A 16,515-nucleotide genomic window follows, 5' to 3' on the forward strand; every position below is an offset into this window, starting at 1 on the left:
TGAAGGATTATTTTAAATCACAACGAAGCAGTATTTTCAGAATTTTTGTTTAACCTTTAAACCTCTTGTGCCTGGACATCCCATACTGCCTTGTCGTCCTTGTGGTCCCGGTGGTCCTCTTGAGCCCTGAAAGATAGAAAAGAAGAATCCAATTGTGTAAATATATGTGAGGTTTACACAAGCTGGCAGCTAATTTATCTGGTAAAGAGATCTAGTCCTATAAGCCTGGAAAGACTTCTTCTCAAGAACTGTAGTCCCGCTAAAGTCCCTGGTTGACTGCAGATTAAAAAGGTTGCAACAATAGAGAAACATCCCCCGCTATAATTTTCACTTCTTTTTAGCCATCTGCATTGTTCGTTAATATTCACATTACACCTATAATCCCAGGTCTCAAGCTACCATTTTCACAAATTTGACTCCTGTTAAAAAGTACGGCTATACCAGTGCGTCTTAAATTTGAAACTCCATACAAGTACAGAAATCTCACAGAGAAGAACTAATATTTACGGGCCTGGCTGACAGGATTTCCATGGAACTTTCTCCCTGCCTAGTATGATGAAAGTAAAGCAAATACAACGTGATGATGCCACTACACACCTGCAGGCCTATTTTTGGGTACTGCATCTTGACACGTCAAGACTTGCAGTCTTCCAGAGCAATGCCTACAAACTATTACAAACTGGCTGACAGTACCAACGGAACAGTTACTGCATCCTCCTGATGACAGCTTGGGCCATGCTCCTCTCAAATATCCATCACACTGCTATGCTACCTCCTTACCGTCACTGTAGTTACTTTTAGTTTCCACTGATGGGTCTTTGCTCATTTACCTTTTTTTTTTTTTTAAATTTGAAACAAAAGCTGTATAGATGAAAACTGTTTGCTCTTTTAGGAGCAAACAAATGTATCCATCTATCTCAGAGATGGTCATAGTTTTTCCCTTTGATGTTTTTGGTTTCAGTAACCTACCAGCATAAAAAAATTTTACACTTGGGTCAAATCAAGATGATATGGTTTGTATGGCCTTCAAAAACCACCTCTAATTTGGATACAACCAAAACTATCTAAAGATGGATGCCTAGATCAAAGAGCTGGTCATGACTGGCCAGAACTGGTTTATTAACAGTTCCTTCTGCAGAAAATGACTGGTTTTGTCTCCATTTGTTTACTTTTAGTTTCCCTATACAAGCCTGTTTTTGATTTTTTCACTAACAACTTAGGAAAACACAAAAAAAAAACATTCAGAGGAAAACAAAAAAATGCTCTTTGTAGAAGTCTTCTACAGGAATAAAAATAGCTTTGCTAAGTAGGCACCCATGCAGCCACATACATAAGCTATTCAGGTTGTTGTAATCTATGCCCATTATATCCCAAGAAACATTACTGAAAATTTTACAATCTTGACTCTGTTTTAGTCAAGTGATGTGAGAGAGTTCTCACCTTGAAAGGTAATAGAGATTTCTAAGTTCACTATCCATCTAGTTTAGATGCTCTTTTCTTTTTCCTGCTCAAAAGTCTTAGTTTCCATAAACACAGGTTTTTAAAGTGTTAAAACTTACTGGTACTCCTTCATCTCCAGGATATCCCGGGTTCCCTTTAAGACCCTTGGGTCCCTGCAGCAAAAAGATGAGAGATAATGCTATAATACTTATAATTCCTCATAACCACAAACCTTACAAAATTTCTTAATGTTTCCGATTTAAAATTGTTCTTTCATATTATTTTTTATTCTAGTCCAATTATTTTTGAAAATGTTCATGTAACATATCTTTATAAAAAAGTTGAGAGTGCACTGTTCAACCTGATTTGGAGCCCAAAAAGAAAGAGGGATACTGGTAAACAAATAATCTGTGGGGATAGTATCTAAAAATGTGTATGATTCTGAATCCAAGGTGGGCATTTCCATTATCCTATGACTCCACAGAGATGAAAGCTGCTTCAGAAACAGCTGTCCTGGGCTTTGAGTCTCAGCACAGGCTTAATGAGCGCTCCAAGCTTTATTAAATGACCCTTGTTGTATATACAGAGGGTAAGAGAGAACATTCTTTCAATCTCTCATTCCCCTGTGCAAAAAAGATTCATAGGACAAAAAGCTCCTACTTGAATTCAGAGGCCTCTTTTGCAAGTGAGGCAGGGGTTTGTGTGAGTAGCTGTTTTCTTCTGTGTACCAAGAGGATGCTGCCAGGCGGGGGAAGCTGCTGACCCTGGTACCCTGACCCTTGTGAGAGCTTTTTTAGAAAGTGAAAAGCCTTCCTATATAGTCTCTCCTAAGAGAGAGAAGGATAAAAAGAGAGAGTGTCTGATCCCCCAAATTTTACCCCACTCAGTCATCAGCACTACAAAGTGCCACCTGCAAGGGGTATCTTTGTCTTTTGGAACAGCAAAGTTTGTTCTGGTTGTGAACTGAGGCTGCAAAGGAGCACTTTCTTCTATGGTCACTCAGTTTCCTGTGAAAACTTACAGTGTTAAGCAAAACATCAGATGACAGATGCCTCTGGCAGATGACAGAGGCTGTGCTTTGCCCTGGCAAGGTAGGAACTCGCCATCTGGCCTGGCAGAGCAGTAGAAATAGCAGCAGGGCACAGCTGTCCCACGAGTGCACCTGCAAACCTATCTTGGACTTTGCTTAATGTTTATAATGAAAGAAGAACTAAGGGCAGGAGAAATGCTGTGCAAAGGACAAGATGATATCTGTGAAAAGTCTCAAGGGAATTTTTTAACTCTGGAAGAGCAGAGAAGAGCTAGAGGACAAAATGAAGCTATGGCTGCTCAAAAAATATATGTGAACTAATACTATATAAGCCTGAGCCGTTTTGTCGTCTGTTAGAGGTAGAAAATCTGAAGGCTCCAGCAGCAGTGTTGATGGCTGCTGAAATATACAGGTGAGAAGCAACACCCATTGCTGAATGACCAGTCAACATGTTTGTCCACAGAGATATCGGGACTGGATATAAAGTAATGTTTCATTTATACAGGGAACATTCTTCTACCGTATTTGCGCTCCTGATGCTTTGAAAATGTATATTCTTCAAATACCATATGATAGAGCTTGTTTTAGTTAGAATTAATGCACACATTTGACAGAACTCTCAATTATTATGAAAGCTGTCAAAATAAGTTAGTTAAAAGCGAACAGAATTAAATGTTACACTACTGAACTACAGTACAGACTCTTCCACTATTTCTTAACTACATCAACGAAATAGAATATAAGAAAAGTCACAGATGTCTGAGGTTTAGGAGGATTCTGTTGCATTCCTTAAGTAGATATCTAATTAGTAAAAAAAAAATAAAAATCATAAGACAAATAATGTAATTCAAAGTATTTTTCGCTTGTTCATATGGGTTAGCTTTTAATTCCCTAGCCTGTAGCATTTCACTGGCATCTTTCCATTGTCTTTAATGGAAATCTTTACTATCAAAATGAAATGCAACGCTCTCATGAAATTTTGGTTCTTTCTGGAACTCCTGCAGAAACAACTGATTGCTACCCTAAATGTTTCCAAGACTGTTAAATAATTCGGTCATTAGGAACACAAGCAGTCATTAGGATCTTTCTGATGGCTCTGAGTAGATGCCTCTGAAAGACACACATTTTAGGAAAGAGCAGGCAAGTTGCTAGGCAAAACCAATATTAGAATCTTTAGATAAGCTCATCAATTCTGTAATGTTCCCCATCCTCTATACTACTCAGAACTGAAGACTGATTCCTCCTCCTGTACTGTTAGACAGAAGGTATAATGTTATTTTGAAAGATATACCAAAATCATGCCAGAAAACATAGGCAGATAAACATCTCTACATCAATGCAAACTTAGCACTACAAAGCTAGGATGTATTCTTACCCTTATCCCTTGTTTTCCCCTGTCTCCAATGCCACCTTCCTCGCCAATACATTTGCAAGACGAGCAGCAGCAGGTCCTCTCAGCAATGTTGTTCTAAAAAAGAAGAAGTTACTGCAGATAAAAATGTATTTTCCAAAAATTTCCTCATGGCTCTGCTCCTGCTCTTACTAGAAGCACTCACCATATGAATGCTCCTGCTCTTACTAGAAGCACTCACCATACGAATGCAACTGGCTGTTATGCTTTATTAATAGCATGACTCCTTTGTTAGTCATATTTACCAAACTTGATACTTATGGTCTGACTGTAGAGTTCTTTTAACCAAGATCTTACTGCGTACATTGACTCTTTATCAAAAAACTTACCAAGAACTTGGATAGCCTGCTAGCGATATCTCTCATGCCAATATCTAAGTGAGTTCCATATTCAAATCCTTTTCCAAACTCAATGGATAGGAGGTTTTGAATGTTGGAGGCTCCTTCCAGAGCAACAATTAGAAGACCATCCAAACCTAAGTATAATAAATATGAAAATAAATTTAATTCCACTGAAAAATGGTCTCTGTGCCTTATCTATACATGCATCGAATATAGATGCATGTATAGGTAAGTAAATACCTATACATAAATTATATATATGAAGTTCCACTGAAAAATGGTCTCTGTACCTATCTATACATGCATTGTGATATATCCCATGCATCAGGTGAATGATACCTACTAGAAATGCCAGCTGTAAAAGCCACATTTTTGATGGTATCTAATTCTGTGGGTGATTCAAATGAAGTGCTGCTGACAATGAAGAGCCAATAAAAGGCTCCCTTTGGCAAATCTGGCCCTTTAATCTCTGGTTCTGTTTTTCACTGTTTATTGCATGACAGTCTCCTGCACACATCAGAGGGGCTCAGCCTGTGGCAGCTTCTGCCTGTGGCAGCTTCTCCATTCCTCCTACCTCCTACCCTACCTCTCTAAACCTGGGCTCTGAAATCAGGTACCGATGCAGATACTGAAACCTAGAGGGCAGGTGGGAAGACAATTACTTAATCCATCTTCTCCCAACTCTGCTAGGTTTCTGGGTGATAACAGATACTAAGGACAATGCAGATTTATTGGTGAAACACAACAGATACGTGTGGCTGTGGGGAAGTTAAACATTGTAAGAAAGATCGTTTCAGATTATAAAATCCCTAAATAGGGAAGTCATGCCAAGGAAGCATTAATATTTACTTAGCCCAGTTATTAGGCGTTTTCTGAAACATCCACTGCTGGCCAGAAAGATAAGGGCCAAGCCAGGAGGACAGTCTTACCTGGCATTGTCAATCTCACTTCACTGGAGCTATTCTGATTTTTGACTGTGCATATGAGACTATAACTCCTCTTATTTGCGGCTAATCTCCCTCTGCTCTTTCTGCAGAAAAAAATTAAATACCTCTTCTCACCCCGTTGCTAGGCCACCTGAAAAATTAAACATTCTGACTTTTCTAAAAGAGATACCTTTCTCTTTAAGCTCTTCAGATTTTTGTTCAAGTGCTTCTAAGTCATCATCCACACCATCCGAAAACACAAGTAAAACCTACAAAGACATAAAAGACACAATTTAAGTCATACAGAAGCAAAGAAAAAAAAATGTATTTCGATCTTTCTTATACAATTTTGACCAAAGGATTTTGCCCAAGTCATCACATTACCTTTTTTCGGGTTTCATCCTTGTCCTCAAACGTTTCCCAGAGTGACTGCAAGAACTCAACATTAAGTTGGGATGGTCTCTCAATCACAGCATTTGACAGGGTATGCCAGATAGATTCACTGTCAATGTAGAATTTTGTGGATATTGGAGTAACAGTATTCTTCACTTGAACAGCCACGCTGCTCTGTACCTTGGACCCAGCAATGCAGCTCACATCCTTTACTGACAGGAGGGCTTGCAAAATCTCAGGGAAGCGTTTTTCCAGTTTGTTCTGTCCATGAAATAAGTGGTGACCTTCTGTCTGTGATGAGATGTCAAATCCCACAGTGATATCCACAAAACAAGCCACTGTTGGGAAAATCATAAATAAATGCATCAATTTTCATTTCAGGCAAAGAAAAACAGAAGAGAAAGAACACGACAAAGGAAGATCAATGCACATCAGCTAAGTAGGCAGGAGCCTCTGGAATCCGTCATCTTCAAGCCCCAGGTAGATTATCTGAAATGAATCTTTAGGTCTTTAATTCATATAGAGGCTCGTGCCTTTTAAAAAAAATGCTATGCCTAATGTTTAAGATAATTCCAAATCGCTTTCCTTCTTTGCTCCTCATTATGCTTTTTATCTGTGCTTGCACATTCACTGTGGCATGAACAGCTCTGCACAGTTAGCAGACAGAGCAGGGGCCCCCAACTCTCAGTATACATTTTAGCATAATTTCTCAGTGCATGTGAGGTGATGGGAAATCCAGAAGCAAAATGAAAGCACATGCCACAAAATGAGAAATACTGCCACCATGTCCCTTGTTCAATTAGATGCGAGGTCACTCTAATCTGTAGTATGACTGAGTCACTGCATGGGTATTCTGTGGGATTAATGTCTTTCTCTCATATCATTTCTGTCTGCAACTCAGGAGAAAATACACATTTTTAAGAATTACACCTATTGTTAGTAATACTTTATTTCTGCTCTGCAATTATTGTAACTGCTTCTAACTTTCTTAAATTAGCATTTGGATGATACAGCATCAAAGTTGCTGTCAACCCAGAAGCAAAACCTATTCTAGTAACCCAAGTACTTCAGTACTCAAAGTACGAAAGCTGTACTTTGTAAGGAAGGAAGTGGATAAAATTTATACACCCTAAAGCTCAGACAGAATTTTAAACAACTAAACCTAAAATCTTCAAGCCTGTGTTGTGTGATCTCAATCGATCAGCTCAAATTTGCAGAAATGAGAACGTAAGTAAATGGATAAGTTAATGAGAAGTACGGTAGGGTGTGAGCTTGTAGAAAACTTACTAAATTCACAGTAACTATTAAAGTGTGTCTTTTTACCCTTCCTGAAGGGGAGAAAATGGGAACTACGTTATGCACCTGGGAAGGAAAGTATTTGTGTGTGCAGCAAGGCAGAAGCTAACACAATGCAAACTGACCCAGAAGGTTATTTGTTTGTCAGCTCACATCCTTTATTCTATGGAGTGAGCAAAGAGAAAACATCCAAGTCATTTCTCTCTGCAATTTTAGAGAGACTGGATGTAGCTAATTTATTCCACAGAGACCATTATCTTCATGTGAGTCAGAAGAATTTTTCTATTTTTTTTTCAGAGTGTTGCAGAAGATGAACCAAATGTATTCTGAAGAATCACTCTAACTGGGAAGCAAACTTAAAGCAGCACGCTGAGATGTTAGAACAGTTTGGTTCAGGGATGCTTACCTTTTCTACTATCCTCACAAATAACATCAACCAGTCTTTTTTTAATGGTCTTCAATTTAGAAAAATCATCAACGACATATTTCCTACTTGATGATCCAGTTATCTGTGTCAGCTGGGACTGATCAACATTTCCCACACCGATGGCATATATATCAACACCTTTCTTCCTCAGGCTTTCTGCTGCTCTTGCAGCTCTACTGGTTGTTCGTCCAGCCATGATTACCACTAAAATCTGTTGGACATTTTCATGTATTCTGCTACCCTTTTCTGGTTGGAAGTTGAGTTTCACTTTCTCAAGTGCATTTTCAATATTACTTTGATATCCTTTAATTTGTTTGATGCTTTGAATTTTAAATTCTAGTTCTGATCTGTTTGGAAAAATGCCTAGGTTGAACTCTTCTTTATAGACACCACCATACAGCGCAAAGCCAATTTTGGTGTTTTGGGCAATAACAGCTGGACTGATTACACTTGTCACAAAGTCCTTCATTATCCTGAAGTTTTCTTCATCTATGTTTCTGGAACCATCCATTAGGAAAATGACATCTGCTTCCTTCGGACACTCTGCCAAAAATAAAGGAAAATATATTATTGATATAGTACATAATACTATTTCTAGTATTTTAGCCACAATACTATGGCTAAAAGACAGAGCTCAGAAGGTCATGATTAGGGGCACAGAATCCAGCTGGAAGTCTGTAACAAGTGGTGTTCCCCAGGGGTCAGTACTAGGTCCAGTCCTCTTCAATATATTCATCAATGACCTGGACGAAGGGATGGCGAAGGGATGGAATGTACCCTCAGCAAGTTTGCTGATGACACAAAACTAGGAGGGGTGGCTGACACCCCAGAAGGCTGTGCTGCCATCCAGAGGCCTGGACAGGCTGGAGAGTTGGGCAGAGAGAAACCTAATGAAATTTAACAAGAGCAAGTGTAGGGTGCTGCACCTGGGGAGAAATAACCCCAAACACCAGTACAGGTTGGGGGCTGACCTGATGGAGAGCAGCTCAGAGGAGAAAGACCTGGGAGTCCTGGTGGACAACAGGATGACCATGAGCCAGCAATGTGCCCTTGTGGCCAAGAAGGCAAATGGCATCCTGGGGTGCATCAAGAAGAACGTGGCCAAGGTTATCCTGCCCCTCTACTCTGCCCTGGTGAGACCCCATCTGGAATACTGTGCCCACTTCTGGGCTCCACAGTTCAAGGACAGGGAATTGCCAGAGAAAGTACAGAAAAGGGCCACAAAGATGATTAAGGGCCTGGAGCATCTCTCCTACGAGGACATGCTGAGGGACTTGGGTCTTTTCAGTCTTGAGAAGAGAAGACTTAGGGGGGATCTAATCAATGCCTATAAATACTTAAAGGGTGGGTGTCAGGAGGACGGGGCTGGTCTTTTTTCAGTGGTGCCCAGTGACAGGACAAGAGGAAATAGGCACAAACTTGAGTATAAGAAGTTCCACCTAAACGTGAGAAGGAACTTCTTTACTGTGAGAGTGGTAGAGCACTGGAACAGGCTGCCCAGAGAGGTGCTGGAGTCTCCTTCTCTGGAGACATTCAAAACCCGCCTGGAAAAGTTCCTGTGCAACCTGCTCTAGGTAGACCTGCTCTGGCAGGGGGGTTGGACTAGATGATCTCCAGAGGTCCCTTCCAACCCCATATGATTCTATGTCTATCATTAGCAATCTTTCCTCTACTTCCCACATCCTACTAGTGATATTGACAAAAAAACCCCAACAAATAGATCTTTAAAAAGAAAATTAAGCACATAAGATGTAATGTACGTGGAAATTCAGATATCTAGTCCCAGAACATAAAACACACATAAGGATGTGTGCTGCAGAAAATCATAGGTACATTTCCCTCTTACTCAACAAACAAAATTACACTGGCCTAACCAAATGTCCACAGGGCAAGGGCACATGTCATCTCAGGCTCATGCAAATGCCTAAAGAGGTCAGCTGACTCTCACACCAAAAATGCTTGTTTCTCTGCATGCTGCTTAGAAAGGGAAACTGCAGTGACTAGACATGACAGGCATAGAGAGCTAAAGCTAAGTAAGGTAAATCCCATCCTATGTATATATACAAACTTGAGACTCTTCAGATGAAGTGTCTCCCCTGTCTGAGAACTAAAGCATGCTTACCAAAACCCAACTTCCAAATAAAGTGCAGCAGCCATAGCTACATCCATTCAGAAAGATGGCGGAAGGAGAAGGTAGGAAAGAGCAGCCACTACAAGTGCTGAACTGAACAAGCAGGAAACAGAGGTTACTGTAATTTAGATCACATTAATCAGAACTGGTTTTGTTATCTGTATTGATCTGAGAGATGCCTTTGCAAGACTATTCTTCAAACACAGTTGCAGGGGAAGAGAAAGTTGAACACAACAGCCAATAGTAAGTATACACATACCCGGTACTGAAATATTACACATATTATCTGTTAAATTTGCAGTTAAGGTCTCAAGTCCTTCGAAGGTATCCACGTAGAAACATTTGTCCTCTGAACCAGCCATTGTCACAAGTTCATTTCGATTTGCGTTTCCAACTCCAACTGCGTAGATGGCAATTCCTTTGTTCCTTAATCTCTGGGACACGTCATCCAGCATGTCTGTATCATGGGATTCCCCATCAGTTATCACTATCAGCACCTGGGGAACTCCTTTGCTCTTGCGGCTGCCGTGTTGTTCAGTGAAGAACATTTCTGAATGGATCAGTGCCTTTGCTGTGTAAGTATTTTGTCCTAGAGGGTCATCTCTCTTGATGGCCTCAGTAATACCCAGTTTTGTAGTATACTCATTGAGATAGAAGAGCCCTACTGGTTCATCAGAATATTTCAATGCTCCAAACTGAACTCCATCTGGGCCGACATTAGATTGTTTCACCAGGGTAATTGTGAAGTTTTTCATGGTCTCGTACTGTGAGTAGCTTATGCTTCCAGAGCTGTCCATAACAAACACAATGTCTAAACGTTCCACTCTTTTGCATTCTGTAAAAGCAAATTGAGAAAAGTGAAGATTTCATGCGTAAAATTATGCAGGATCTTACTGATTATTATAACTCAATTCCATTTCTCAGAGTTTTATGCAATGTCTGTATAACTTTGCTAACTGAACGGTGTTGCAGAGGTAACTGTCTTGTTACTATGAGTAAGTTGCACACATGACAGATTCTTATTGCTTATGAGACTGTTCAGTGTGAACTTCATGATTCCAGTAATCAGAGCAGAGTTAGACTAAACTGAATGTTTTCTTGGTTACCAAAAATGCTATCCTTTTGCTCTGTACATCACAGTACAGGGCTTATAAAGCAAACAGAAATTGTCATATTTCAGTTGATATTGTGGAAATATTTCTATTAGCTTACAATATCTAAATCTATCCTTCCACAGGATACGAGCATTAACTGAAACTTTCCTCCCTCTTGCATACAGCACACTTTGTAAGTTCATACTTAACATCCAGAAGAAAAAAATAAATCAAAATCTTTATTTCATATCTGAATTAAACACAGCAGTGAGTTCGCCTCCTACAGAGCTGGGCTAACACCCTTCCCCCAGCTTACTCCCTGGTGGGAGAAGCTTGGTCTGTCTGAAGGGCAGTGTTCTCCCAGTTGCAGATATACAGAGTAGCACAGATGATAGCTGGTGACTCATTGTATTTCAAGCTTCCCTGTTTACACCTGATTTTTCTCACTACATAAGTTACTCATGTCTTTTCCAAAACTGCTGACAGGAAAAAATGATGCTTAACATCTTGGCTAATTATAGTAGTATTTAAAAACTCTCCTTAATTACAAGTTCTGTATTGCAATAGCGCAAAGACATAGCCACATGTCTGAACACTGACGGTTGGGACCTCTCAGGGCTCTGAAGAGACCACCCTTGCACGCCTTATGCTTGGCTCTTCTCTGCACTCTCCTCCACCCCTCACCCCTAGGAAAAGGTACCACAGAGTGGTACCATAGGAGACCCATGAAGTGCCCTCATCAGAGACAGAGCAAGGGGAAGCAGAGAATTTGCATGGGACAAACTAATACCAGGACAGAGAGGCAGTGAGCTCTGTGACTGCCACGCTTGATTGTAACAAGTGTAACAAAAGTGTAACAAAAACCTCATGGTTGCTCATGCATTAATAAATCACTGAAGGTTACCATACTTACTATCATCAGGTTGACTAGTGCACATTTCAAAAATGAGGTCGCTATTTATCTGTCTTAGAATATCAAAATTTTCAACATAGAATACCCTCTCACGCTTCCCACTAATCTCTTCAAGCTGAGTTTTGTTTGCATTAAAAACTCCAACAGAGTAGATAATAATGCCTTCATGCCGGAGTACTCTGGCAGGGGCTTCGACTTCATCTTGTGATTCCCCATCTGTGATCAAGATAAGAATCTTTTTAACTCCATGACGTGAACCACCACTGGCTTGAAAGTATTGAAGCATGAACTTCAGTGCTTCTCCTGTTAGTGTGCTGGACTCAAGGGGATATATCCCATCAATAGCACTGAGGATATCTCTTTTGGTGGAGTAGGTGTTGAGCTTGAACTCTTCCTTTGGTTCATGGCTAAACTGGACAACACCAATCTGCATTCTATCTGCGCTAACATATATCATGTTCACCAGCTCTTGTGTGAAGTTTTTCATTTTTCGAAAATTCTCATCTCCAATACTTGAAGAACTGTCCAGTAGAAACATGACATCAGCTTTCATTTCTTTGCAGGCTGTCAAGGAAAAAAAGATTTTTAAGCTTAAGGTTTTTTACTTTTTTTTTTTTTAAGAAAAACATAAACAGCTTAAACAGACAAAAGAAAAAAATTCCGCATAAGCCTTTTCAAACTCTAGATTTTATTAGTACATTGATAAGTTATGACTGTGACTACATTACCCCCTCAGATCTGAACAAGGGCATTATTACCTTCTTCAGTTGCAATTCAATCACAGCCAAGCAACTGAAGCAGCGTCTTAAGATCAGCAAGGAATTTCTAAAATAAAAATCTAAAGCCTGTGGCTGGTCAGGTTTTGGAGCCCGAGAAAGCTGGAAGTTTTCTCTTCATTTCAGTGAGGTACGAAATAGCAACTTGTTTTACAGAAAGGGGTGAGTCACACGATTGGTAGGTACAAATGAACAGCCTTCCACACTGGTGGGACACATGTAAGCACATTTTTCATTAATGTTTTATAGGGTTGTAAGAAATTAACCAGGGATGGAGGTATTAGTGCAACAGAACTTTTGCTTGTGTCCTGGTGGATGCTACTGTTTAGAGAATACTCATTTCTACATCATTACTTTAAATTGTAAAACTGTCTTTTTTTGACTTCTCAAATCTCAATTCTAGAATCCTATTTAAGGGATATGCTGTACCTGTCTACACCTGATAAAAGCAACTGGCTTGCTTGAGATAAGGAAAACTGCAGGCTCAACAGCTAGCCTTAAGAAAGGTATGTTCAAAACTAGACACATTCACAGACCTAGTTGCTCTACATTGGGTGCCTTTGACATTGGTAGCTCAATTTCATAGAAACATGGAATCATAGAATGGTTTGGGTTGGAATGGACCTTTACAGATCATCTAGTCCAACCCCCTGCCATGGGCAGGGACATCTTTGACATCTTTCACTAGATCATGATCTTCAAAGGCCCGAGCAACAGGCCTCGCCTTGAACATTTCCAAAGTTGGGGTATCCACAACTTGCCTGGGCAACCAGAGAATAAAGTCTGTAATGTACAGGCAAGAGATTCTTAGTGTTTTCTGAACTTAAGACCTTTTCATAATATTGGCCAACATTTAAGCTATACAAAAATCACCATCACCCTCTGAAAGATTCAACTGATCAACAATGAAATTGTTCAGGCTAGAAAAAATATATCTTGCACTATTAATGAAATTATTTCTCTATCAAATCAAAAGGAATCTATTTATTTTCTGTGTTGTCAGGACAAAGTGAAAGCATGGTCTTACCTTCTTCGGTACAGATCTCTCGGACAATTTCACTTTTTATGTCTTTCAGCAAGTCAAAATTATGTACAAAGTACACTCTGTTTTTCACTCCTGCAATCTCATAAAGCTGAGTTGTATTAGCTCCCCTCACACCAATGGCATAAACGTTAATCTGGTCTTCCCTGAGTTTCATGGCTGATTCCTTCACGCTGTCCTGTGACTCTCCGTCTGTGAGAACAACTAGATGGCAAGGCACTGCTGGTCTCTTGGCCTCTTGAAACAATGGCTTCATGTAAGCTAGAGCTGCCCCTGTAAGGGTATTTCCACCAATTTGACGAACATTTTCAATCGCTTTTACCACATCACTTGTTGAAGTGTATTTATCAAGTTTAAACTCCAGTTCATTGACATGTGAGAACTGCACGAGTCCAAACCGAACTTTGCTTATTCCTATGTCAAACAGGCTAACCATTTCCTTCAAAAATCTCTTCATATCCACAAAATCCAAGTATCTAAGACTTGATGAACCATCAACAAGAAAATAAATATCAGCTTCTTCTGTGTCCAGGCATCCTACATGGAATGAGAAAGTCTCCGTTACATCATTGTTGTATGTACAGGCAGATCATCTATCTCCACTCCTTTTGTAATGCATAATAAACTAATACATGGATAAGCTATCTGGTGACATAAAAGTTGGCAAACTTAACCTGCTAGGTATCTTAGGCATGGCAGCAAAAACCAAAACATGATTTATCTATGGCTATATAACTGCTTTCCTTACAGAAAACAAATCCAATAGCTTGGAGTGTTTCAAACACAACTGAAATGCTTTTAAGCAAATACCTCCAGCAATTCCCTGACTTCTGAGTAAAACTTATATCAACCATCAGAATTCATCATGCGTCTTTATGTAGCCATGTTAAATATTTAACCTGTATGAATTGTTTTACTGCTGAATAAGGTTTCGTGGACCAGCAGCAGTCCACTTAATGTTCTGGAACATGTGTAGGAAACAACTGTCTTTTAGTGCTCTTAAGCATAAATCCACTGGCAATTTTTAATAAATTATCTAAGGCTGTTCTATTGTTATTACTACTTCTAGACCAATCTGAAAACTTCAGCCACTTCATTTTTTCTCAGACACACACCCTGATGGCTTAAGATCTGCCAAAAAAACCCATGACATACACTTTCTCATCTATTTTCTAGGTTTGATCAAAATAAAGGGTAGACTGACTGGAAGGTTAACATTCTTAGGGAAATTTCATTTGGATGCAGCATCTTCCAACAGATCAAGCTTTAAAGGTTCCTTAGTAGGTTTTTAACTTACTCTCTACCAGGAACAGTTGATGTTTCTGCCAGTATTAGCCCTTCCTATTAAATAATGGTACAAATAGTACTACTTCAGCAGTATGCTAATAAGAAAAATATGAATCCATGTTCAACTTTAAATATAATTTCTTCTTCTCAAAAGTTCAATCTGAAAAGTTCAGTTTGAGAATGTGAGAAGGTTCTCAAAACCTCAATCACAGTTCAGGATAGCCTTCAGTTAAAACCCCTTCATCTGGAAAGAACCAAAGTTACTTGGAAAGCTTTACCTGTTTTGAGAATCTCTTTTCTTTCAGGTTGGACATAAAGCTCGTTTTGTATTTGATTCAAGAGCTTCTTTTGAAAAATTGTACTTTGCCCTTGCAGATCAGAGAACACCTTGAGATGGGTAACATACTGCTCTTGAGGATAAGAGGCTATCTGGACCAGCTGTTGATCAGAAGCATCTCCAACGCCTATGGCAAACACTGTCACGCCACTTCTGCGCAGAGCAGTAGCAACATCAGTCACGTTGTCTTGAGAGCGTCTGTGGGTAATCAGAACAGCTATTTGCTCTACTCCTTGCTTCTTTCTGCTCCCAGCACTTTCAGTAAAGAGCTTTAGCCTTGTGACATTAACAGCTGCACCAGTGTAGGCTTTTCCTGACCCAGCAGAAAGGTCCCTTATTATCTGCAGAATTTCAGCTTTGTTTGTGTCTGTGTTCAGATGAGATGCCACTTCTTGTCCATCAGTGTACATCACCAGGCCAATTCTTACGCAGTTCTCCTTCAGGTCAAATGAGGATGTTAGGTTTTGCAGGAACTTTTTTAATTCTTCAAAGTTTGACTTTGAAGTACCACGATCAACTATAAATGCAATGTCAGCAACCAAGTCTCCATCACATACTGCAGTAGAAAAAGGATGAGAACGAAACAATGTTAGTGGGCATCTTCTGCACTGTTTCTGTCATTAACTAACTATGGACTGTTGTTCTTTTGTTTTTCTAAGACAAGATTTTCTGCTTTATTTTGAAGTAAAATAAGTTTGCAAAAATTTTTTTAACCAAAGATCACAAGCTACCAAATGACAAAGTGATAAAACCTGGAGATGAGAAGGTACATGAGGCCTAGGGTGGCTAGCATCAGACTGAAGGTCTTAGTTCTTAAATGTCATCTCACACATGATTGATTTTCTTACCTTCTACTTCTGTAACGCTATCCATTTAGAACTCTGCAATAATATTGGAGACATTTTTAGAAAACATAGGGAGGTCCCATTCCTTAAGAAAATAAGAGAATGGCTGCGTAGCCATCAAGGTCAGTTCTTGTATCACAGCTTCATATGTCCCAAGGGCTATCACTTTTACTCCATTACCTTGTAACATTTTCACTTTCCTTACATTACTCCTAGAAAATGCTTTCAAGTATTCAATTTCTCTCAGAATTTGAATTCCTGAAAACAACTTAATTCCTGTGCCTTCTTTCAGTTACAAATATCAAGGGCCTGGATTCAGTTAATATTTCAAAATATTTCACATTTTTAAATATTTCATATATGAAAAGACAGCACAGGAGTTCTCAACCAACTAACTAATTCTTCACAGCCCTTTTAATATCAGTTGTTATGGAAATGGAAACGATTTTTTCAAAGAATGGAATAAAACAGACAGCAAAAAAACGTTCAGTGACTTTTTTTTAAGGAAATCCTACACATCCTTGTCTATTGTAGCCCTTTCAGACTAGGTGGAAAACCAGACTTATGCCACAAAAGTTTTATCCAGATTTAGGAAATTTGCATACAACTAAAAATTATTATTTCATTTACTTTGCAGCTCTTCCCAAGGAGAGTTTAGGCAGCTGGATGAAAAAACTGCCAGCCAGAAATGCTCAAAGCAGTAAAAGTTACACTGCCCCCAAGCAGCAGAACCACACAGGGGTTGCCTGAAATGGGACATGAGATCACTTGGCGTGATCAACCTCTTTCTACTGTAACAAATCACAGCTCTTCCCTCCCCGCCCCC

At 39.5% G+C, this 16,515-nt stretch overlaps 1 protein-coding gene across 2 annotated transcripts in view; it reads right to left on the bottom strand.

Moving 5' to 3' along the window:
* The window catches only part of COL6A6 (collagen, type VI, alpha 6), a 59,337-nt gene that overhangs the window by 36,039 nt on the left and 6,783 nt on the right, over positions 1–16,515 (bottom strand). For both annotated transcript variants that reach the window (XM_014937855.1, XM_014937856.1), the window contains exons 3-13: positions 14,786–15,400; positions 13,206–13,757; positions 11,403–11,966; positions 9,655–10,230; positions 7,244–7,807; positions 5,533–5,879; positions 5,339–5,417; positions 4,211–4,356; positions 3,846–3,938; positions 1,560–1,613; positions 55–126 (exon numbers count right to left, since the gene is read on the bottom strand). In XM_014937855.1, the coding sequence (XP_014793341.1) occupies positions 55–126; positions 1,560–1,613; positions 3,846–3,938; positions 4,211–4,356; positions 5,339–5,417; positions 5,533–5,879; positions 7,244–7,807; positions 9,655–10,230; positions 11,403–11,966; positions 13,206–13,757; positions 14,786–15,400 (3,662 nt within the window). The remainder of the gene's footprint in view (positions 1–54; positions 127–1,559; positions 1,614–3,845; positions 3,939–4,210; positions 4,357–5,338; positions 5,418–5,532; positions 5,880–7,243; positions 7,808–9,654; positions 10,231–11,402; positions 11,967–13,205; positions 13,758–14,785; positions 15,401–16,515) is intronic.

The sequence above is a fragment of the Calidris pugnax genome, unplaced genomic scaffold, assembly GCF_001431845.1.
Source record: "Calidris pugnax isolate Ruff unplaced genomic scaffold, ASM143184v1 scaffold11, whole genome shotgun sequence".
NCBI lineage: Eukaryota > Metazoa > Chordata > Aves > Charadriiformes > Scolopacidae > Calidris > Calidris pugnax.